The sequence below is a fragment of the Polychytrium aggregatum genome (genome assembly GCF_025602895.1).
Source record: "Polychytrium aggregatum strain JEL109 chromosome Unknown BJ171scaffold_36, whole genome shotgun sequence".
NCBI lineage: Eukaryota > Fungi > Chytridiomycota > Chytridiomycetes > Polychytriales > Polychytrium > Polychytrium aggregatum.
In genome coordinates this window covers 198,207-217,597 of record NW_026516238.1, presented here as the reverse complement: position 1 = coordinate 217,597, position 19,391 = coordinate 198,207, and the positions used below count along the sequence as shown (strand labels likewise).

Sequence of the window (19,391 nt, the reverse complement as noted above, 5' to 3'; positions counted from 1 at the left end):
GCCTTGATGGCGGTGTTGGTTGGTTGGTGAAGGGCCTCTGTGGCCAGAGCAGCCACCGAGCCTTGCTCCTCTGTCCCACCGCCTGCTCTCTTGACACGGAACAGGGATATGCAGCCAAACAAGCATTCGTCGGTGTCGCAGTCGCGGATGTCTTTGTGGTGGGCAGCTGAGCTCCAGCCAACCGTCGACCGCTTTCTTTTGCCAAAGGCCAAGGGGGGTGCGATGGTCTGCGAGTTGGGTCGCCGGCGCTCGCTGTTGCCGGTCTGCTCTCCAGCCGAACGCTCGACGATCTGGCTCTGGCCGCCATCCTCCTCATCTTCCTGCCAAGAACCAGACCGATGCGCTTGGGCTCGTTCTTCTGCCGTCTCTGGTGGCTGCTGGCGGTCTGCTCTACAGGTGAGTCGTCCTGGTGGATCAGGGCTGGTGCAGGACGACGGCGGTCTCCTCCCAGCCTGGAGCCGCGGCTGTTGCGATGCATGTCGGGCAGGAGGCTGGATGTGCAGCATTCGATGTGCGGCGAGGCTGGCCATCGGCTCCGTCGATTCTCGGCAACACCTGGTTTCTGACAATCTGCCATTGCCGCCCTGCCAGTATCCCACGCCCAGAGCACCGTCTCGACCGGCAGCTCGCAAGTCGCCATCTATGCCGACACCAACAGCGACGGCTCGCTCAAGCTCCGTCTGCATGTCCCCAACAACCTGGCCTACTTTGCCGTCGGAACGGGATCGTCCATGAAGGGTTCCGACATTGTGGTGGGTTTCGCTCTTGGCCCACAGCGGGCTGTGCTGGGATGCCGGCGCTTGGACATGTCATACCCCTTGGCCAGGACCCTGGCTTGCATACCACCGATACCACCCGCCCGCCTCCCCTTGGCTCGACGCAGCCTCCTCACGTTTGCCATTCGTATTCCTTCCCTCCCCTCGCCGCAGGTTGTCTGGCAAAACTCGGACGGCTCTGTCGTGGCCTCGTTCCGCCATGCCACCGGCCACTCGCTCCCACAGCCGGGCGACCAGAGCAGCATCGCCGTGCTCCAAAATGATCAGCCCAACCAGGTTGCCGTGCCGGCCAACACCTTTGTCATCACCGTCCAGGTGCCGTCCTCCTGGGGCTCGCTCGGCTCGTTCATCTGGGCTTATGTCTCGGGCTCGTCGCCCAACACCAACGACCCCACCGCCAGCTTTTCCCAGCACTCGAGCCGAACGAGAGGAACGCTCTCGGGCGGCCTGTTTGTTCCCCAGAACTCGTTCGCCCAGGCCAACGGTCCTCCGCCTGCACCTTCGGCACCTCCTGCGTCCACCAACTCTGGTGCTGCATCTGCCTCCGGCTCATCCGTGACGGCCTCGGTCTCGCCCTCAGCTGGCTCTGCATCCCCCACTCGCTCGAGTTCCATCCAGCCCAACCCAGCTCCGACAGCCACTCCGACCGCTGGATCGGGCCAAGACAACTCGGATGACAGCCAAGCTGATCCTCCAGACTTTACGGTCGTACACGGCTATCTGATGGGCTTTGCTTGGATGATTGCCTGTCCGGCCGGCATTCTGGTTGCCCAGTTCTGCAAAAAGTCACTCGACAAGTGGTGGTTCCGCCTCCACCAGCTGTTCATGGTATGTCCTGTCTCTGCTTCTGCTTCGGTCCATTTTGCTGGTGGCAACTTGGATGGACGACGAATCGACCCCGATCAAAGTGCTAACCCCCCTTGGCTGCTTGTTTCGCGTCTTGCCGCTGCCTCATCACAGTTCGTTGGCTGTGGAGCACTCTGCCTGACGGCATTCATCCTGATATTCTATCAGAAGCAAGTTGCCGGCGACTACCACTTTGCATACAACGACACGGGTCTGCATGGGGTATGTGTTTCCCGAGGCCTGTGGCTATGCGACTCGTCTGGACCTTCCCAGCAGGGTGCTTTGCGCCGGTTATCAGCGATAGTCTGCACTGCCTTTGTCGCTCGATGCTCTGACCTGCAGCCCAGCGCATCGGTCGCATCGCCTGATTTCAGTCCTCTTGCATTCGGCTTGATGCTGTCGGGCTAACGAATCCCCACTATCTCTGTCGTCTATCCCAGCTTCTCGGGCTCATCATCACCATCGCCATGCTTGGCCAGATCATCCTGGGCATCGTCATCGATCGGATGTACGACAAGCACCGCACATCGGTCCCTGTTCGCGACAAGGCCCACTGGCATCTGGGCCGTCTGACGACGCTGCTGTCGATCATCAACATTGTGCTCGGCTGCATTCTGTACGGCGTGGATCCAACGATCTGGCTGGTCATTGGGCTCATCCTGGCAGCATGGCTGGTGGTCTTTGTATTGCTTGCATACAGCCGGCATCTCAGCAAGTCCAAGGGACACGATTTTGAGCACCTGCCCGGATCCGAGTCGGTCAAGCTGTTGCGCCTGCCAACCACCGGCGATGCCTCATTGAAACGCAACCCGACCGGCGACACTGCCTCTCTGCGACGCTACCCGACCAACTCGCTTGGACGCCCTGCCAACTCAGACGCATTCAAGGGGCTCCAGGCCTCCCGAAGCAGTAGCATGAGCCGCGGCGGCATGCCGGCCCGCCCCGACACGATCGAGCGGCTCCCGAGCAACAAGGCCTTTGATGCCAACAGTCACCATTCCTCTGCCTGGTCCGAGAGAGCGCCCGAAGACCAGCCTTGGCAGACGCAGCGAACTCCTGGGTCTATGAACCGAGCCGATACGCTGTCCAAGGCCTCGACGATCGACACCCCCCGCAGCCGGAACCTGGACACACCCAACACCTCGCTTTCCAGACGGCGTCTGGATACACCCGAGGGCTTTGGGGCGACTCCACCGATGCCCCGACTGAACGACCCCTCTGGCAGCGCGCCCCGGGGACGGCCGACTGGCGGCTCCTCCAACTGGAACGGCACCATAGGCTCGTCGTCGACTGGCAGCAGCGGTAGCGAGGGCCGAAGATTCGTTGCGAATTACAGCGACAGAAGTGCGTCGCTGAACCGACGCGGCCGCAACGACAACTCACCTGGGCCCCAGAGACTCGACGAAACAGGCTCAGGCTCAGGCTCCGGCTCCGGCTCGATGCGGCGCAATTGACTGGAACGACGATAGCACAACAGCGGGAGAACTGGGGCACCTTGCAGCGCAGGGGCCAAATTTCTGCCTTTCTTTCTGACTACCCTCATCATCCTATGGCAATCACTTTGTAGTGTTTCTATTTTCTGGATTCTATTTTCTGGTTTCTATTTTCTGGTTGCTGCTTTCTTTCCCTCAAACGGGTGGAACTCTTACAAATCTATACGATGCGATCGAGCGCGATTCACTCGAATACAATTGAAATGATTCAAACCATCGGCTGGTGATTGATGCGACCTTCGAGTCAGCAAACCTGCGGAAACGCAGCGAGACAATGCCGACGAGATCTCAAATGCACAGTGCATGGTCTGCGCCTGGCAGGCCACACGCGACCCTCATGCTGGGTCGGTGGCTGTCGCTTTCGACGAGGGGCACCAAGGCACCGAGGTGCGCTGAGCAGGTCCGGTGGTCTCGGTGGCGCCGTCACGCTGGCAATAGCAGAAGCGAGCGCCTTTCTCGATTTGCGGGACTGAGGGAGAGGACAAATGGGTTGGAAGGGCATGTGGACCGAACGACATATTGCCCGGCGAGCACGGAAAGCACATGGACGGACAAGCATGGAACGAAGGGGACCTCCCAGGAAGCAGACGCTGGGCACGGGTGGCTGCTGAGCGAGTCGGGTGGAGCATTTGTGGCCGAAAAAGTGTTGCGGTGGCGGGCATATGGATGGCGATGACGACGACGGGACGTGATATTCGGTGGGCAGGAAGGCAGAAAGGCGAGGGGTGGGCACCAGACGGGAACACAGGAGATGCATTGGTCCCCTCAGACAAGAGCACAGGGCGACAGGATGGCCACCAGACCAGCACAGGAAGGCGAGGGGGGGGGATTTGGACGTCATGGGAACGGCCCAGAGCAAGGTGGACCAAGGGATGCAGCAGGAGGCGTCGAGGACAGGGAGGCTCGCGCAGGACGACCCGGTGATGCTCAACCTCCCGGGCAGCCCGATGTGCTCGTCTCGTGCTTGTGAGCGGTGCCACCACAGATGCTCAGACACGGTGGGCGAAGGGTGGTCAGCTCGGCAACATTGCCAGGCCGACAGCATGGTCAGGATGGCAACATTGCCAGATCGACAGGAGGGCCGGATCGATAGGAGGGCCGAGATGGCGAGACGGATGCAATCCACCGACAGGCTCGAGACAAGCGATGGCAGCCGTAGATTGTGGATGGATGGGTGGATGGAGCAGCCTGACTTTGCGGTGCGATTCAGGCTGGGACCCATTGTGTGGCTCCTTCCTTCTTGGGGCCTTTGGAGTCTTTGAAGGCTTGAAGTCCATGCGCATGTCTTCTTTCCTCGGTTCGTTCCACGCTTGGTGTTGGCGCACCCTGGGCCGAGGCCGTGCACCGTCGGCCGAATCCGTGTCGTGTCGCGGGCGCCGGCTCGGGGCCTCCGCTTGCGGGCGCACCCCTCCATGCACCCGCTTTTCATGCCTCCCTCCGTCTCTCTGTCTTGGTCTCCTCCTCCGTCACCATGACGGTCTGGCCAACTGCTCCGTCTGCAGCTGCCGTCTGCAACTGCTGTCTCGCACCCGGCCCTGGTCTGTCTCCCCCGTCCGCTCCCCGTCCGCTCCCCGTCCGCTCCCCGTCCGCCCGCCCCACGCCGTGCCAGCCAGGCCCGATCCAAACCAGCAAACCGGCGCCGTCCAATCAGCGCGCGTATTACTAATTTATCCCGCCATCCCGCCACCCGGGACCCCGTGCCTACCGCGCTGGGCACGCGGTTCGTTGGTGCGCAGCATCGCTGGCTATTTACCGACGTCACACAGCCCGGCCGCAGCGCCGCAGCGGATCCGCCGTCCCTTGTCAGCGTGACAAGGGGGTGGGCACACGAACGGACAGGCGCTGTGTCCGGCCGCCTTGCTGACGCGCACGCAGCCTGGCGCCTTTGATCGGCAAATCTGTCGGCGGTTGAGTGGACAGGCGCTGTCTTTGCCCTTTGCCTGTTGCGGTGCTGCCGTGCTGGGGTCTGGTGCGGTTGCTCTTGTGGTGGGGGGACGGCGAGGATGCGCAATCGTCGCCTGTCTGAGATCGATACAGGTCTCAATCATGGAGCCGCCGCGCATCCTGGTCTTGCACCTTCCACACATTGCCATTGCCCATTGCCATTGCCATTGCCATTGCCATTGCCATTGCCATTGCACACATTGCACATTGCACGCTGCACGCCGTTGTGCATGTGCCCGCGCCGTGGGACCCTCCGCGCCGTGGTACCATCGCCACCCTTCATTTTCTCTCTGTTGTCCGCCACTGTTCCTGTTCTGCCTCCCTTATTGTTCTCCACTCCGCTGTCCCTGTGCGCTCCGTTCTATTTGCGTCAGCGGCGCGGGCACCGGCCTGCCGCCGTGGCCTGATGCGTCAGTCCGTGTTGCATCACCGCGCGGCTCCAGGCTATATATTCCGCGGCTTCTCCCGCCTCGTCGCCCTTCCTCAGCATCGTTGCATCAGCGACCCCCCTGTCCTGCTGAAGATCCACCTCGGCCCCATCCCAAGCATTTCGCCGCCGATTCTCGCCCAGCATGCTGCCCAGAGCCTTCCTGGCATGCCTTGCCGCCCTCTGTCTCCTGGTCCCCTCGGCGTGGGCCCAAATCTCCCTCAGCGCTGCCTCCTCCAGCGTCCTGGTCTACGCTGATGCCGCCGCCAACGGCGCCGTGCAGCTGCGCTTCCAGATCCCAAAGACCCTCTCGTACTTTGCCCTCGGCACCGGCTCCAAGATGTCTGGCTCCGACATTGTCGTCGTCTGGCAAAACACCGACGGCTCCGTCACTGTCTCGCACCGCCAAGCCTCTGGCCACAGCTTGCCCTCGCCCGTCAACCAGCAGGCCATCTCAATCGTGGCCAACCAGGCCAGCAAGGTCGCCGTCCCCAGCAATGTCTACGTCGCGACCGTGATCGTCCCCAGCTCCTGGGCCTCGTCCTCCTCCTTCATCTGGGCGTACGTCACTGGCTCGCTGCCCACCTCGAACGACCCCAACGCCGCCACCTTTGTTCAGCACGCCCGGAATACCCGCGGAATCATCCAGGGTTCGCTGCTGACCTCGGCCAACTCCTTCAAGAGTGGCTCGCCCTCGACCCCTCCTCCTCCCAAGTCTTCCAACGGCGCCCCCAGCCCCCCCGGCAGTAACAATGGCAACAACGGCAACAATGGTAGCAGCGGCAACACCGACACCGACGACATTACTGGCGGTGACAGTCTTCCCGACTTCACTGTGGCCCACGGCTATCTCATGACCTTTGCCTGGCTGGTGTCCACCCCGATCGGCATCTTTATCGCCCAGTTCTTCAAGGAGCGCTGGCACAACTGGTGGTTCCGCCTGCACCAGTTCTTCATGGTAGGTGTCACCCGTCCGTGCACACTGTCCCGCGTGTTGGATCGGTGCTAACCGTGCTGTCCCCTGTCTCGCTCTGTGTAGTTCATTGGCTGCGGTGTCCTTGCCCTGGTTGGCTTCTGGCTCATCTTTTACCAAAAGCAAGTTGCCGGCGACTACCACTTTTCGTACGCCGACACGGGTCTGCATGGCGTAAGTAGAGATGCTGAGACTGTCGATTGGCCACCGGGGGATCAGTAATCCTGGGCTGATGCGGGGCCGACGTGAGATTGTCGACACTGGGTCGATACCTGGATCGCTCCTGACTCTGTCCACACGAGCATCCCAGCACTTGACGATGCCTCGATTCACGGCCCGCTGTCGCAACCATTGCCACCCAACACAACCTCTAACCCGCCTTTCTTTCTTGCTTTCCTAGATCCTTGGCCTGATCTTGACTGTCCTCATGCTCATCCAGATCGTCCTCGGTGTCGTCATCGACCGTCTCTACAACAAGGATCGCACCTCCGTTCCTTTCCATGACAAGTTGCACTGGTACATTGGCCGACTCGTGACCCTTCTCGCCATCGTCAACATCATCCTGGGATGCATTCTCTACGTTGCCCCCACCTGGATCTACGTTGTCATTGGCGTGTGGCTGGCCCTGGTTGTTGCCGTCTTTGTCCTGCTCAAGGTCCAGCAGACCCGCACCCGACGAGCCAAGCCCGGAGATGCCGAACAGCACTCCCTGTCTCGCCCCAAGCAGAACAAGCCTCTGCAAGGCCGCTACTAAGCCAGCGTCCGTCGATCCTTGCTTTCGTCTGGCCGGGGCGTCTTCTTCGGCCTGATATATTCCCTACCTTCCCTCATTATCTTTGCTCCAAGAGCCAGTATCCCTGGCTCGGAAATGGATTCTGCGGCGACGCCGAAACGTGCTCGCTCCGCCCTCGGGTTGATCCCTCTTTTTTTTTTTACTTCGTATGGTGTGAACAGCCGACAGCGATAACCCCCTGTACCGTCGATGAACTTGCGTGTCGCCTGGCTTGCCAACCCACAAGACCGACGATGCTGTTTTGGGTTCTTCCTGTTTGCTGTTTGCAACATCGGTGTGTGTGAATGTACCTTCCTCCCTCCTGTTTGGCTTCCGGCGTCCCTCCCAGTTGCTGGGTGACTCTTCGAGCGATGCACACGGCCTGGTGGAATACAGAGAATATCCGTTCCTCACCATCCGTCGCCGCCACCAGCCCCGTCCCGGTGTCTTCTCCGCGAATGCGTTTGTGCGTGGTTTCTGTTCCGGTTGTGCTCATTGCAAGCCGGTTCCGAGGAATGGCCGCCCTGGGCCGCCCTGCATATCGTCCCCGCCTCGTCTTGCCCGACCGACCGGGTTTTGTAGCTTGATCTGGCAGTGCGCTGCTCGGCTCTGCCCTGCCCTGCCCTTCCTGCGACCGCCTCCGTCGGAATCTCACAGCACCGTGCAGGTCTGCTCGCCGCCCAAGATGTCCTCGAGCACCAAGAACCAAACCCAGCGCCCCACAAAAATGACCCCGACACAGGGGTTTGTCTTTGGCGGCATCTCGTGCATGACCGCAGCCTTGGGTGCGTTAGCGGATTGCAAGCGGGCCAGGGCAGGAGAGCCTGAACCGAGTCGCTGAACCCGATCGCTGCGTCTGCCACCATACGCTTTCATCTTGCTCTTCCCTCTCGCCTTCTGGCGGTCAAGTCACCAACCCCGTCGACGTCATCAAGACTCGGCTGCAGCTGCAAGGGCAGCTCGCCGCTGCCCACGATGCCCCAAAGTACAATGGCTTTCTCCGGGGCATGCTGACGATCGTGACCGAAGAGGGACCCCGAGGTCTCTACAAGGGCATCTCGGCATCGCTCCTTCGCGAGGGCACGTACTCGACGTTGCGCATGGGGCTGTATCAGCCCATCAAGGACGCCCTCAAGACCCCAGGAGAGACGCATGAGCTGCTGTGGAAGAAGGTCGTCGCGGCCGCATCTTCGGGTATGTCGGCGGCAGCGTCGGATCGCTGCATCGGATCGCTGCAAGCTCCAGCGATGGGCCATACCACTGACCTTTGGCTCCTCTGATCGATCCCGCATCAATCCCTCGGATGAACACCCCTCTGGTCAATCCCTGATTCATCACTCTCGACGACGCATTCATCCTGCAGGCGCCATCGGCTCGGCAATCACCAACCCCGTCGACCTGATCAAGAGTGAGTCCGCCACCACATCCGCCCCATTTCGACTGCCTCATTCTCTCGAGCGATGCAACGGAGAGCACATCATAGCAGCCGAGATTCGTCCGTTGCAGGCCCGCGACGCCTTGTATTGCCTGTCTCTCTGTCTGTGCCCACTGTAGATGGCGAGCTATATCCGGCCAAGGATTATATGGGCTGTTTTGTTGTCTGCGATGGACAACTCTCTCTCTCTCATTCGGCATATTGGACTAATGCCCCACGTACTCATCTCATCAAGTCCGGATGCAGGCCCGCGGCGATCAGCAGGTTCCCTACAAGAACATCATCGATGCATTCCGAACCATCGCCCGTAACGAAGGACTCGGAGGGCTGTACAAGGGCGTGGGCCCGAATGTCCAGCGCGCAGCGGTGCTGACGGCATCCCAACTACCCAGGTAGTGGTGCGGTGCAGGGGACTCGATTCGGGATCCACGCTGCCCCTTCCTGTTCGTCTGGCTCACAGCACAGCAACCTTGCCACGGACAGCTACGACCACTCCAAGAAAGTCCTCATCGGCTCTGGACTGGTGCAGGAGGGCATCGTTGCCCACGTCATCTGCTCGATGTTTGCTGGTGAGTGACCGCTGATCACGCCGCCCCGAGGGGTCGGCAAAATCCATCCACCCGCCCATTTATCCATTAATGGTACTACCCGTGGGAACGAGAATATTGAAGGATGGAGGCGGACGGTACCAGGAACAGAGGTGACAGAAGGGGTGGGTGGGAGGATCTGGAACGGCAAAGTGCGGTTGAAATTGCTGACCAGGACCGCATTCGTTTTGCTCACAGGATTGGTTGCAGCGACATTCACATCGCCCTTTGTACGTGCGCCGCTGAGTCTCTTACGACTCACACATTGCTGCCTCCATTGCCAACTCGGCATCGATCCCGCTGTTACTTCCACTACTGCCTCCAATGCTGCCACTGCTTGCGATCGCAATCCATCATCTCTGCTTCCATCCTTTGCACGCCGCTGCCCTTCCTTTCTGTCCCTCCCCCCCATCCCATCCCGGCCACCCTGATTCATATGAAACCCTTTCCTCCAACTGTCAACAGGACCTCGTCAAATCCCGCTACATGAACCAGCGCAAAGCCTCGGGCCCCTCCGGCACACCGGGTGCTATCTTGTACAAGTCGCCCTTGGACTGCTTCGTCAAGACGGTCCAAAACGAAGGCGTGCGCGGCCTCTTCAAGGGCTGGCTGCCGAACTGGATGCGAATCGGCCCTCACACCATCGTGACCTTCATGGTGATGGAGCAGCTCCGAAGGCTGGTGGGCGTCGAGCCGATTTGAGAGATGTGCATGGTTGGGACGGCTCGCTCGATTGTTCTGTGTAGTTTTCTTTTATGGGAGAGGGAGGAAGGGAGGGGGTGAAGTTTGGCTATATTTTTGAAGATGGCTTTGATTTCTCCACTGTGGCTCCCCTTCGCCTCCTCAGCAAGTCTATATACACCCAAGATGGACCGCTCTCGACCACCAAAAGTACTTCTCCCATCCCCACTGTTGTCCGTCCACTCTGGGTCAATTGCTCTCTGGACCCACAAATACACTCGTCTTTATCCTATGTGCTCAAGAGTACGACGTTGTTCACACCGCGGAAAGCAGGGCAAGGGAGACACATCGAGTTGGCACATCGCCGAGGAGGAGGGGAGGGGAGGGACTCTCAATGCATCACAAACCATCAGAGTAGGACGAGCCCATCAGGGACGGGTGTTGTGCATTATTGTGCATTGTTCAGGCGAGACGATAGAAGTGACTCACACCCCGTGTGTAATGGGGATCTCAGGCAAAAGGATCCCCCTCATCAAGTATGTGATTTGGTTTCTGCATTGCTTTTTATATATTCGGGAGCGTGTGGCCCACTTCCCCATTCCACAAAGGAGGGCGGAGGAGGAGGAGGGCTCAGAGCGAGGAAGGGACAGGGGAAGCCCAACCAGGGGGTCACAACGTGTTGTGCGTTCAGGAGAGGGAGGAGAGGGATCTGGAAAAAGCTTGCCGGAGCCGACAGCGTAAATCGGATCCATCGGCCGGTTGGATAGGCAGAGACAGGACGGGCGACTCACATGGGAAAGAGACGCCGGTCTGGTCAGCCGAAAGCGAGAGAGTGAAGGGTGGGAGGAGGAGGGGCACGAGGGAAACGAATGGCAAGCACAGAAGCAGGACCCAACGATACAAAAGATCGAAATCACCAGCCGTCGCCGGTCGGTCGCATGTGCAGTCTTCACTTCGCGATGGCGCAAAAGAAAAAAGAAGAAGAAAAAAAAAGACCATCAAGAAGAGGAGACAATCTGCTGCCCAAAGTAGCGAGCGGCAGAGTCGAGTGGCGAGTGGCGAGTGGCAAGTGGGAGAGGGTGAGGGAGTGGGAGAGGAAGGAAGCAGGCAAGGAAAGAGTGCTTCCAAGGAGCAAGCGCAATCGAGCATAGTGAGCAAAAGAGGAGCGGGGAAGCGGAAATAACATAACGAGCGCAGGGAGAGGGGGTATGCATTCAAACGAGAGGAAGGGAAGGAGAAGCTAATATCATTCACAGGAACATCAAGTCGGATCGAAAGGAAAGCAAAGACAAGATACAAGGGGACAATAAGAAACGACAAGCAGATAACAAAAGACAGGGCCGAAGGGATCAACAGCAAAGACAAGAAGCGAGAGAGTGGGAGAGGAGCGTTCACAAAGGAATAGGTGTGTACAAGGCATAATATACATATAGAACATTGAAGGAGGAGACGCGTGAGGGAGAGAGAGGGAGGGAGGGAGAGAGCAAATCCAAGGGAGGACTTGGACGGCTTGCTCATCGGGGCCGATCGCATTCGGGCTCAGGGCGAATGGATCGTGGCCGGAGGAAGACATAATACAGTATACATACAACATGTCCATCCATCCCTCGGGGGAAAGAGCGGTTGGAATCGGGTGCCGGGGAGCTGCATGAGAAGCAAGGCCCGAGACACCGCAGCAACGACAGTTCGAAAATACCACATTCATTCGGCTTTGCCCTTGCAGCGCTTGCCCTTGACATGGCGCTGGAGAGCGTCTGTGCGAGTGACTGAGTCGATTCGCGGGGGGAGCGGGGAGAGCGCGTGAAAGAGAAAGTGTGAAAAATGAGAACCGCAGAGGCAGCGGGGCGACAATATTGCAGCCGGGAGGAAATGCCTCCTCGACGGATCACCGCATGGGGTGGCGCGGCACGCATGGACCACCACTTACATGTTGTTCCGCAAATGGTGCAGGCATGCAGAATCTGGTTCTTGTCGTGGATCATCTGGTGTCGCTTCAGGTCGTGCTTGCGCACAAACCCGCGGCTACATTCCGAGCACCGGAAGGCCGACTTGGCCTCCTTGCGGCGACTGCCGTTTCGGCCAAGGGTCTTGCTCAAGGTAGCAGCAGTCGATGGGCCAACGATGGTCGGTCGGTGGCCGTCGTCTCCAAAGGACGACCGGGGCCGTTTGCGGCGACCATCATGGTCCGAAGCCGAGGCGGCCTTTCGCGACTCGGGCTTGCCAGCAACGCTGTGGCTGTCGTCATCGCCGCGGTCATCGCCGTTGCCTTCGTCGTTGTCGTCGTGGGCAGCTTTGGACTGGGCCTCGTCCTCGCTGGGGCAGTAGTCCAGGTCGGTGGTCAGGGTCGAGGTGCTGCTGGCGGGCGAAGGAGAGCGCGGCAGGCTGTGGGTGTCGAAGAAGGGACTGCCCTCGCGAGACGGGCTCTGGTCCTCGAAAGAGAACTCGTACGAGCTGTCAAAGGACATTCGCCGCTCGCTCGGAGAGCTCTTGCCGAGCAGTTGCGAGGCTTTGGACCGGGTGATGCGGACAGGTTGGACATCAACCCACTCGGCACGGAGATCCATCTGTGCCTCGGCCGACAGCTGCGGGGAGCCCATCAGGCTCGCCAGCATAAACAGGGGTTTGGAGGTGTTGATGGGGCTGGCGGCGCGGATGCGATTCCGGAGCGAGTAGCTGCTCTTCCGGCGCTGGGGCGGCGGCGGAGACGAAGCCGGGGTGATGGGGGCGTCGATCCGCTTGACGATGCGCGAGCGCTTGCGCTTGACGCCCTGGTCGCAGGAGCGGGCCAGGGAAATGCGGGGCTCAGGCAGCGAAATGAGCGGACAGCCGAGCAGCTGCTCGGTCGAGATAAACTGCGGGTCCTCGAGCGGGGGCGAGCGATGGGCCATGGAAGGTGTGTCGGCCGAGAGCTGGTGGGTGTCGATCAGCGAGTTGCCGGTGATGTTTTGGCGTTGGACAGACGGCTGGTAGGCAAGAACATGGTCAGCGTCGTCGCTGTCGTCGTCCTCATAAGGCGAGAACGATGTCAGTTGCGTTTGGCCGAGCCAGTTGCTGCTCGGGGTGGAGTCCCTGTGGGAAACACAAGCCTCAGCGGGCAGGTCGGTCGAGAAAATATCGGACATTGCGGACGAGAGGTCGGGGAGGTGCGAGGGCATGGAGACAGCAGCAACAGCAGCAGGAGCCGAGCGGTCGATCAAGCCCATGGTGTTGGTGTGGGGGGTATCATCGAATCGAAGGTCGTCGGGTCTGTAAGGCGGCAGCTCGGCAAAGGGGACCTCGGTGAAGATGTTGACCATGCCTGAAACAGAGGGAAAGTCCGAGGAGTAGCCGAACGGGCCGGAGAGATCTTCGGCAGCCTGGATGTTGAAGCAGTCCAGCCAGGTCGAGTCGATCTTGCCTTCGCGGTCGCTAAGGACGTCGACAGAAGGGCGGTCTTCAATGGAGGGAGAAGAGACGCAGGAGGAGACGCAGGAAGACGCAGCGCTAGGGACGGTCGAGAGAATCGTCCAGTCGGCAGCCGAGAGATAGGCCGGAGCCAGGGGGGTGTGGGAGGGCACGAGGTAGTTGGGGAGGCCAAAGTCAGGGTGGCCTGGATCGGACGGGTCCAGGAAGAGCTTCGGGACGATGGTGAAGGACTGCGAGACCGGGGTGGCAACGAGGGGATGGGCCATCGCCAGGGAGGAGCCGAGGGAGGAGCCGAGGGAGGAGCCGAGGAAGGGCGGCAGGAGCTGCTCGTGGATGATGGGGGTCGGCATGGGGGACACGTAGCAGGAGCCGTTGATGGCGACGGGGGACAGATCGGCCGGGAAGGCATCGCTGTGGACAAAGGAATGGCCGATCAGATCGAGTGCGTAGTCGGGAGGATATGAGGGCTGCAGGCGCTCGTTCTTGTCGAGGTGCGGTACTGGGCCGGCGAGGAAGTGGCTTGTCATTTGCAGAGCGGGAGGGATTCTGGATGGCGAGAATGGTTGTGACGACGATGTTGGGGATGGCGCGGGAACCAGGGCAGTGGACGGGACAGGAGACGGGGATGTGATCAAGCCGAGAGCAGAAGTGTCCAAGTGGAATAAATGGATCCGAGAAGGCGTGTCCAAACGCCATCACAGGCATGCATAAGTATGCACATGTCCAAGCAGCACAGGCGTGCATATGCCCAAGTAGCGTAGACATGTCCGAGCCATCATAGTGGCAACGTCAAACCAGTTCGGTCCCAGGATCGGATCGTCACGGGCGGCCACCATTGCGACAAGGAAGTTTGTCGCAGATGAAGGAGGTGAGAGGGGGACCGGAGAGGCATGTGAGGGAGGGAGATATGTACCAGCAAGGGCCGCGAGCAAGGGCCAAGGAGAATGAGCGGTGGCGGGGGTTAGCATGCACGTCTGTTTCTGTCCGACAGACAGGGTTCAGTAGCAGCAGACGAGGCAAGTCGGTTGAAGCCAAGCCAGAGGCAGAGAGAGAAGATGGGAAAAGGACAGGTGGTGGTGGGGCTGCTGGATATGCCAAGCCAATCTCTGTGGAAGCTGCTGGTGGCGGACATTCAGGGAGGCATCGAGAGGCAACGGCGAGCCGGTGGCGGCAAGGAAGCGTCACCTTGTGGATATCCAGACGGAGGCGTACTCTGGAGCCAGAGCAGGAGCTATCAAGGAGGAGGAGGGGGGGAGGTCCCGCCGTGGGTTCCTGGGCGATTTGCGAGGAGACAGATGGAGAAAAGAACGAGGGAAAGAGCCGCCGGCGCAGGAGGATATATAGCGCAGGTGGGTGAGAACGGGTGACGGCGAAAGGATGTCAGCGAGACGCGCGGGCGCACAGAGGAGCGGGCACATGCGACAGTGCCGCCACGCGCGCGGACAATAGCGTCAGACGCGGCTGGGCGACATGGACGGCAACATGGGCAAGCGCGGGCGGCCTTGTTGGAGAGAAGCGGGGGTGATATAATGCGGTTGATGTGTTGATGTGTTGATGATGTGTTGATGATGTGATGTGTAGTCGAGCCTGACTACTGCCGAGCCTGACTACTGTCGACGGCGACGGTTGGCATCGGCGACTGGCACCTGTGTCGAGGCTCAGGGTATCAATGCCAAGACCCAATATCGACAACACTCATGTATCAACACCACCAAGTATCAACACCACTAAGTGTCGACAGTGTCACATCCATCCATGCCGCCATCCTGGACACTGTTCCTCGGCTGTTCGCCCCCCCCCACGGCGTCACGCGCCCTCCGCAACGCCAGTGTGCATCGTCCTGGCATTCCACACCGCCCTGCGTGCCTCAGGCCCATCTTCCCTCCGGGTGCTCTCGGTCGCCACGCAGTCGGACGCAGGTGAATCCGGTCGATCCCGCCGGCCAGCCAGAGCTTCGCTGAATATGCGCTATCCCGAGCAGGCATCGGCCCTGGCATCGGCCCTGTCATCGGCCCTGGCATCGGCCCTGGCATCGGCCCTGGCATCAGCCCTGGTCCAGGCAGCCGCACCCGAACCGTCCTGCCAGGCCACGACGGCAAACAAACCGATACGCGGAGCCCGAGCCATGCTGCCAGGGCAGGCGCGTTCGGGGCCCGCTGGACCGACACGCACGGCTGCATGGGGGGGGCCGAGCGGGTGCGGTGTCGGTGTCCTTCTGTCGCTGTTTCTGCAGCCAGGTGTTTGTAGGTTGACTGCGATGCCAAACTCCGCCGTGACACTTCAATATCACACCATTTCAATATCACACATTCAATATCACACCATTTCAATATCACACATTCAATATCACACCATTTCAATATCACACATTCAATATCACACATTCATTATCCCGCCATGCAACTTGGCACGACAAGATCGCATTGCATCCCATCTCAACCCAAACGGCAAACGCAACCACCCCACCGCATTCCCGTCTGTCGCACCGCTGCACTTGCGCGGCAGTGCCTGGGCAGCGCCACGCCAACTCTATCGGCGCGGCCTTCTCGCCCGCACGTTGGGCCCACACCCGCCGTCCTCGCCTGCATTCCCATCGCATCGCCGGTTGCAGAGCCACACCAAAGCATCCAGGCCCGTCTCTTTGCCCAGCGCGCTGCCCAGGGCGACGCAATCCGCACCTGGTCTTGCCAACATTGGCCCCGTGCGCACAACCCAGAGCCTGATTGCATCTCCGACTCTCTCACCTCTCTTGGGGACGCTCCTGCGCGTCGTCGCGGCTCGGCAACTGCCTGGCTCTCTGGCCCGCAGCGAGTAGCAGCGAGTAGCAGCGTATATCGCTCCCGAGAACCGCCCTGACCATCGCTGCCGGTGTCCGGGGTATCCCGTCCTCTCTCGGTCGCATCCACGGCACGTCATCCTGCCGGAACGTGCAGCCCTGGTTGTTGGGCGACGGCGTCTGCATCCCGCCTGCCTGGGCTGTCTTTCTTCCCCCGCGGCTGTGCTCGTTTGGGCCTGCCAATGTTCCGTTGCTGTGGGACGCCGTGGTGCAGCCGTGGTGCAGCCTTGGTGGGCGGGGCTGAGCCTGCAAATTTGCTCTGTGCGAGTCCAGAGGCAGGACACGCCATGGAGCTCGGCCCAGGACGAGCAGGTGGGCATGAACCGCCGGTGTCGTTGTCTTTGGAGCACCCTGCTGGTATCCCGATTGCCATCCGATTGCCATCCGATTGCCGTCCTTGCTTCCCGCCTGCATCCCATTCGCCGTCCTCTCCCGCTTGCATTTCATTCGCACCCCGCCTGCTTCCCATTCAGCTCCACCACAGCCGCCCATCGCCTTGCTCTGCGCATGAGGCCAGTGAAGAGCTCGCGGTCCCCTCGGGCTGCTCTGCTTGGTTGGGCCGGAGATTGCCTGGCGGTATCGCTGCTGCTATCGACTGGCTGGTCTCGCTGGCATTGTCCGCCGAGTGTCTGTCCCATCGCCGACGGTCGCCGGCATGTCCTCGCCCATCACCACTCGCCATCGAGACTCAGTCCGACGAGCAGAACGCCAGCGCTTGGCCTCCACGAGCCCAGCAAAACCACCACCATTCGGACGCCCCTTCCTTATCGCATTGCTGGATGCGCGGATCCCTCGGCGGATGGACTGGAGATTGGGCGAGGCTGCGTCCAGCCAGATTGTCGGGCGCTGTCCTCACCATCGCCGTTGTCGTCATCGCCAGCGTCCCAAAGTGTAGCCTGTCGTTGATGGGGATCCTGCCGATCAGCTGCCCCTCACAGCTCGGCCACGGCCGACCACAACCGGTTGCCAGAGGGGGCTCGGTTTGCATTTTGCTTGTCCGTCCATCTGCCCAGTCGGCTGCCCAGTCCCCAGTCCCCCGATGAAGCCCATCACCCGCGAGGAGTTGTCCAGACACAACTCGGCGAGCGACTGCTGGGTAAGCCGCTCCCCGTTTCGTTGTGCCCCCCTCCCAGGAGCATCCGGCTTTGGCATCGTCGTTTCGGCTGCACAAGCATCCCAGCCCCAGGCTCGCATACTCACCCACCGGTCTTGTTGACCCAGGTCGCCATCCACGGCCATGTCTACAACCTCACCGGCTTCCTCAGCGAGCATCCCGGCGGTGCCAACGTACGTCTTCCGCTCGCAGCCATCTGGGATGCTCATTGATTCCACGGTGCTGGTCTGACTCGCTCTCTGTCCCCTTCCCCGGTCACGGCAGATTATCCTTCGCGAGGCCGGAAAGGATGGAACCCGGTCCTTCGAGGCTATCCATTCCAAGGATATCCTCAAGGCCCATCTCGGCGCCGAGGCACTCGTTGGGCTGCTGGAGCCAGGAGCACATCCGGGCGATGCCGAGCAGAGTGACGTGATGGCCACCCAGAAACTCGCTGTGCCGCCGCTCTCGTCCGTCTTGAATCTGTTTGACTTTGAGGTGCGCTTTCGCTGCCAGTCGAGGTCGATCGGCTCGTTGTCGCTGCTCAAATGCACCAATGCCAATGATGCGCCAATGATGTGCCAACGCAGATGCAGACGTTGACTCTGCACGCCGAAGCATCTGGTCGCTGCATCATCGTCCTTGAGCATCGCCCGTCCTCTGGTCCAGCGGCTTGAACTAACACCGCCAACCCTCCCAGGCTGTGGCCCGGCGAGTTCTCACTCCAAACGCATGGGCCTACTACTCCTCCGGCGCCGACGACGAGCTTACCCTGCGCGAGAACCACTCTGCCTTCCACCGCATCTGGTTCCGTCCGCGCGTGCTTCGAAACGTCCGGGATGTCCGTCTCGAAACCGTCTTCCTCGGCAGCCCGACCAAGCTGCCCATCTACATCACCGCCACGGCCCTCGGCAAGCTGGGCCATCCCCAAGGCGAAGTGGCCCTCACCCGTGCTGCCGGCACCCGCGGCATCGTCCAGATGATGCCGACGCTGGCCTCGTGCTCCCTCGATGAGATGATGGACGCTGCCGTCCCTGGCCAGTCGCAGTGGTTCCAGCTCTACGTCAACCCCAACCGCGAGCTGACCAGGAAGATTGTCCAGCACGCCGAGGCGCGTGGATGCAAGGGCCTCTTCATTACCGTCGACGCTCCGGCCTTGGGTCATCGTGAAAAGGACATGCGAACCAAGTTTGAGATCGATGCCCCCAAGGTCCAGGGCTCGGTCTCGGAACGGACCCAGGGGGCGGCCCGCGCCATCTCGGGATTCATCGATCCGACCCTCGACTGGGACGACATTCGCTGGTTCCGGTCCATCACCAAGATGCCCATCGCCCTCAAGGGCATCCAGACCGCCGAGGACGCCCTTCTTGCACATCAGCACGGCATCGACGCTATCGTCCTCAGCAACCACGGCGGCCGCCAGCTGGACACATCCCGCAGCGCCATCGAGATCCTGGTCGAGGTCATGTCGGCCCTTGAGCACGAGGGCATTGTCGGCAAGATGGAGGTCTACGTCGACGGCGGCTTCAAGCGCGGATCCGACATTGTCAAGGCCCTGGCCCTGGGTGCCACCGGCGTCGGCATTGGCCGGCCCTTCCTGTACGCCATGTCTGGCTACGGCCAAGAAGGAGTCGAGCGTGCTCTCGATCTGCTCAAGGACGAGATGGAGATGGTCATGCGCATGCTGGGCGCCCGCAGCCTCAAGGAGCTCACCCGCTCCATGGTCATCACAAAGGACCTGACGACGCATGCGGGCGTGTCCATCCGCGACAACCTGTCGGAACAGATCTACGAGCCACTTGCCTACACCAGCGTCGACCCCGCCAAGCTCCCCGCCAGCAAGCTGTAGCGCAACGACGGCTGCAGGACCAGAGCTGCTGCGTCGCGCCATTGCGACAGCTTCTGCATATACGGATGTGCCGATGGGCTGATGTGCTGATGTGCTGGTGTGTGCATACAGTCGGTCCAGAAAGTAACGGGACAGTCACTTTCTGGCTTCTGAAGCCCGCTGACTGACTGTAGACCCAGCGGGTAGGCCATGGCATTGCACTCCTGTCTTCGTTGGCAATCGAGTGGTTTTGGTTGGTTTCGGGAGCACAGTCTTGAATACACTCGGTCGATCT

The 19,391-nt window shown here is 60.7% G+C and overlaps 6 protein-coding genes across 6 annotated transcripts; 4 read left to right on the top strand and 2 right to left on the bottom strand.

Annotated features, from left to right (window-relative positions):
* Positions 1 to 111: 111 nt before the first annotated feature.
* Positions 112 to 3,333, top strand: BJ171DRAFT_570097 (uncharacterized protein). The gene is made up of 5 exons (XM_053113610.1): positions 112 to 396; positions 592 to 752; positions 930 to 1,604; positions 1,737 to 1,844; positions 2,063 to 3,333. Exons 1-5 carry the CDS (start codon positions 339 to 341, stop codon positions 3,074 to 3,076), a joined length of 2,016 nt encoding a protein of 671 aa, XP_052963924.1. The 5' UTR covers positions 112 to 338; the 3' UTR covers positions 3,077 to 3,333.
* A 2,210-nt stretch (positions 3,334 to 5,543) lies between these two features.
* On the top strand, positions 5,544 to 7,245 carry BJ171DRAFT_196486 (uncharacterized protein). Its single transcript, XM_053106225.1, has 3 exons — positions 5,544 to 6,444; positions 6,526 to 6,633; positions 6,860 to 7,245. The coding sequence occupies exons 1-3, from the start codon at positions 5,632 to 5,634 to the stop codon at positions 7,211 to 7,213; spliced, it is 1,275 nt and encodes a 424-aa protein (XP_052963923.1). The 5' UTR covers positions 5,544 to 5,631; the 3' UTR covers positions 7,214 to 7,245.
* A 481-nt stretch (positions 7,246 to 7,726) lies between these two features.
* On the top strand, positions 7,727 to 10,226 carry BJ171DRAFT_516705 (solute carrier family 25, member 30-like protein). The gene is made up of 7 exons (XM_053112054.1): positions 7,727 to 8,016; positions 8,141 to 8,425; positions 8,595 to 8,639; positions 8,902 to 9,058; positions 9,150 to 9,235; positions 9,452 to 9,483; positions 9,719 to 10,226. Exons 1-7 carry the CDS (start codon positions 7,917 to 7,919, stop codon positions 9,953 to 9,955), a joined length of 942 nt encoding a protein of 313 aa, XP_052963922.1. The 5' UTR covers positions 7,727 to 7,916; the 3' UTR covers positions 9,956 to 10,226.
* Positions 10,227 to 10,460: 234 nt separating this feature from the next.
* BJ171DRAFT_196464 (uncharacterized protein) lies at positions 10,461 to 11,805 on the bottom strand. The gene has a single exon (XM_053106224.1). The coding sequence runs from the start codon at positions 11,465 to 11,467 to the stop codon at positions 10,622 to 10,624; it is 846 nt and encodes a 281-aa protein (XP_052963921.1). The 5' UTR covers positions 11,468 to 11,805; the 3' UTR covers positions 10,461 to 10,621.
* BJ171DRAFT_196455 (uncharacterized protein) lies at positions 11,552 to 13,990 on the bottom strand. Its single transcript, XM_053106223.1, has 2 exons — positions 11,862 to 13,990; positions 11,552 to 11,700 (listed from the first exon to the last, which is right to left on the bottom strand). The coding sequence occupies exons 1-2, from the start codon at positions 13,864 to 13,866 to the stop codon at positions 11,636 to 11,638; spliced, it is 2,070 nt and encodes a 689-aa protein (XP_052963920.1). The 5' UTR covers positions 13,867 to 13,990; the 3' UTR covers positions 11,552 to 11,635.
* A 3,281-nt stretch (positions 13,991 to 17,271) lies between these two features.
* On the top strand, positions 17,272 to 19,390 carry BJ171DRAFT_516700 (FMN-dependent dehydrogenase family protein). The gene is made up of 3 exons (XM_053112053.1): positions 17,272 to 17,462; positions 17,554 to 17,766; positions 17,969 to 19,390. Exons 2-3 carry the CDS (start codon positions 17,704 to 17,706, stop codon positions 19,115 to 19,117), a joined length of 1,212 nt encoding a protein of 403 aa, XP_052963919.1. The 5' UTR covers positions 17,272 to 17,462; positions 17,554 to 17,703; the 3' UTR covers positions 19,118 to 19,390.
* The last annotated feature ends 1 nt before the right edge of the window (position 19,391 follows it).

Bases quoted from the DNA above. Each gene is read 5' to 3' on its own strand.
- BJ171DRAFT_196486 (XM_053106225.1), top strand. From the start codon at position 5,632: ATGCTGCCCAGAGCCTTCCTGGCATGCCTTGCCGCCCTCTGTCTCCTG. The intron at 6,445-6,525 runs GTAGGTGTCACC...CGCTCTGTGTAG, and splicing joins GCCTGCACCAGTTCTTCATG to TTCATTGGCTGCGGTGTCCT. The intron at 6,634-6,859 runs GTAAGTAGAGAT...TTGCTTTCCTAG, and splicing joins CCGACACGGGTCTGCATGGC to ATCCTTGGCCTGATCTTGAC.
- BJ171DRAFT_196455 (XM_053106223.1), bottom strand. From the start codon at position 13,866: ATGACAAGCCACTTCCTCGCCGGCCCAGTACCGCACCTCGACAAGAAC. The intron at 11,701-11,861 runs GTAAGTGGTGGT...GAATCGACTCAG, and splicing joins CACCATTTGCGGAACAACAT to TCACTCGCACAGACGCTCTC.
- BJ171DRAFT_516705 (XM_053112054.1), top strand. From the start codon at position 7,917: ATGTCCTCGAGCACCAAGAACCAAACCCAGCGCCCCACAAAAATGACC. The intron at 8,017-8,140 runs GTGCGTTAGCGG...CTGGCGGTCAAG, and splicing joins GTGCATGACCGCAGCCTTGG to TCACCAACCCCGTCGACGTC. The intron at 8,640-8,901 runs GTGAGTCCGCCA...CATCTCATCAAG, and splicing joins CCCCGTCGACCTGATCAAGA to TCCGGATGCAGGCCCGCGGC.
- BJ171DRAFT_196464 (XM_053106224.1), bottom strand. From the start codon at position 11,467: ATGCGATCGGCCCCGATGAGCAAGCCGTCCAAGTCCTCCCTTGGATTT.
- BJ171DRAFT_516700 (XM_053112053.1), top strand. From the start codon at position 17,704: ATGGCCACCCAGAAACTCGCTGTGCCGCCGCTCTCGTCCGTCTTGAAT. The intron at 17,767-17,968 runs GTGCGCTTTCGC...CAACCCTCCCAG, and splicing joins TGAATCTGTTTGACTTTGAG to GCTGTGGCCCGGCGAGTTCT.
- BJ171DRAFT_570097 (XM_053113610.1), top strand. From the start codon at position 339: ATGCGCTTGGGCTCGTTCTTCTGCCGTCTCTGGTGGCTGCTGGCGGTC. The intron at 1,605-1,736 runs GTATGTCCTGTC...GCCTCATCACAG, and splicing joins GCCTCCACCAGCTGTTCATG to TTCGTTGGCTGTGGAGCACT. The intron at 1,845-2,062 runs GTATGTGTTTCC...CGTCTATCCCAG, and splicing joins ACGACACGGGTCTGCATGGG to CTTCTCGGGCTCATCATCAC.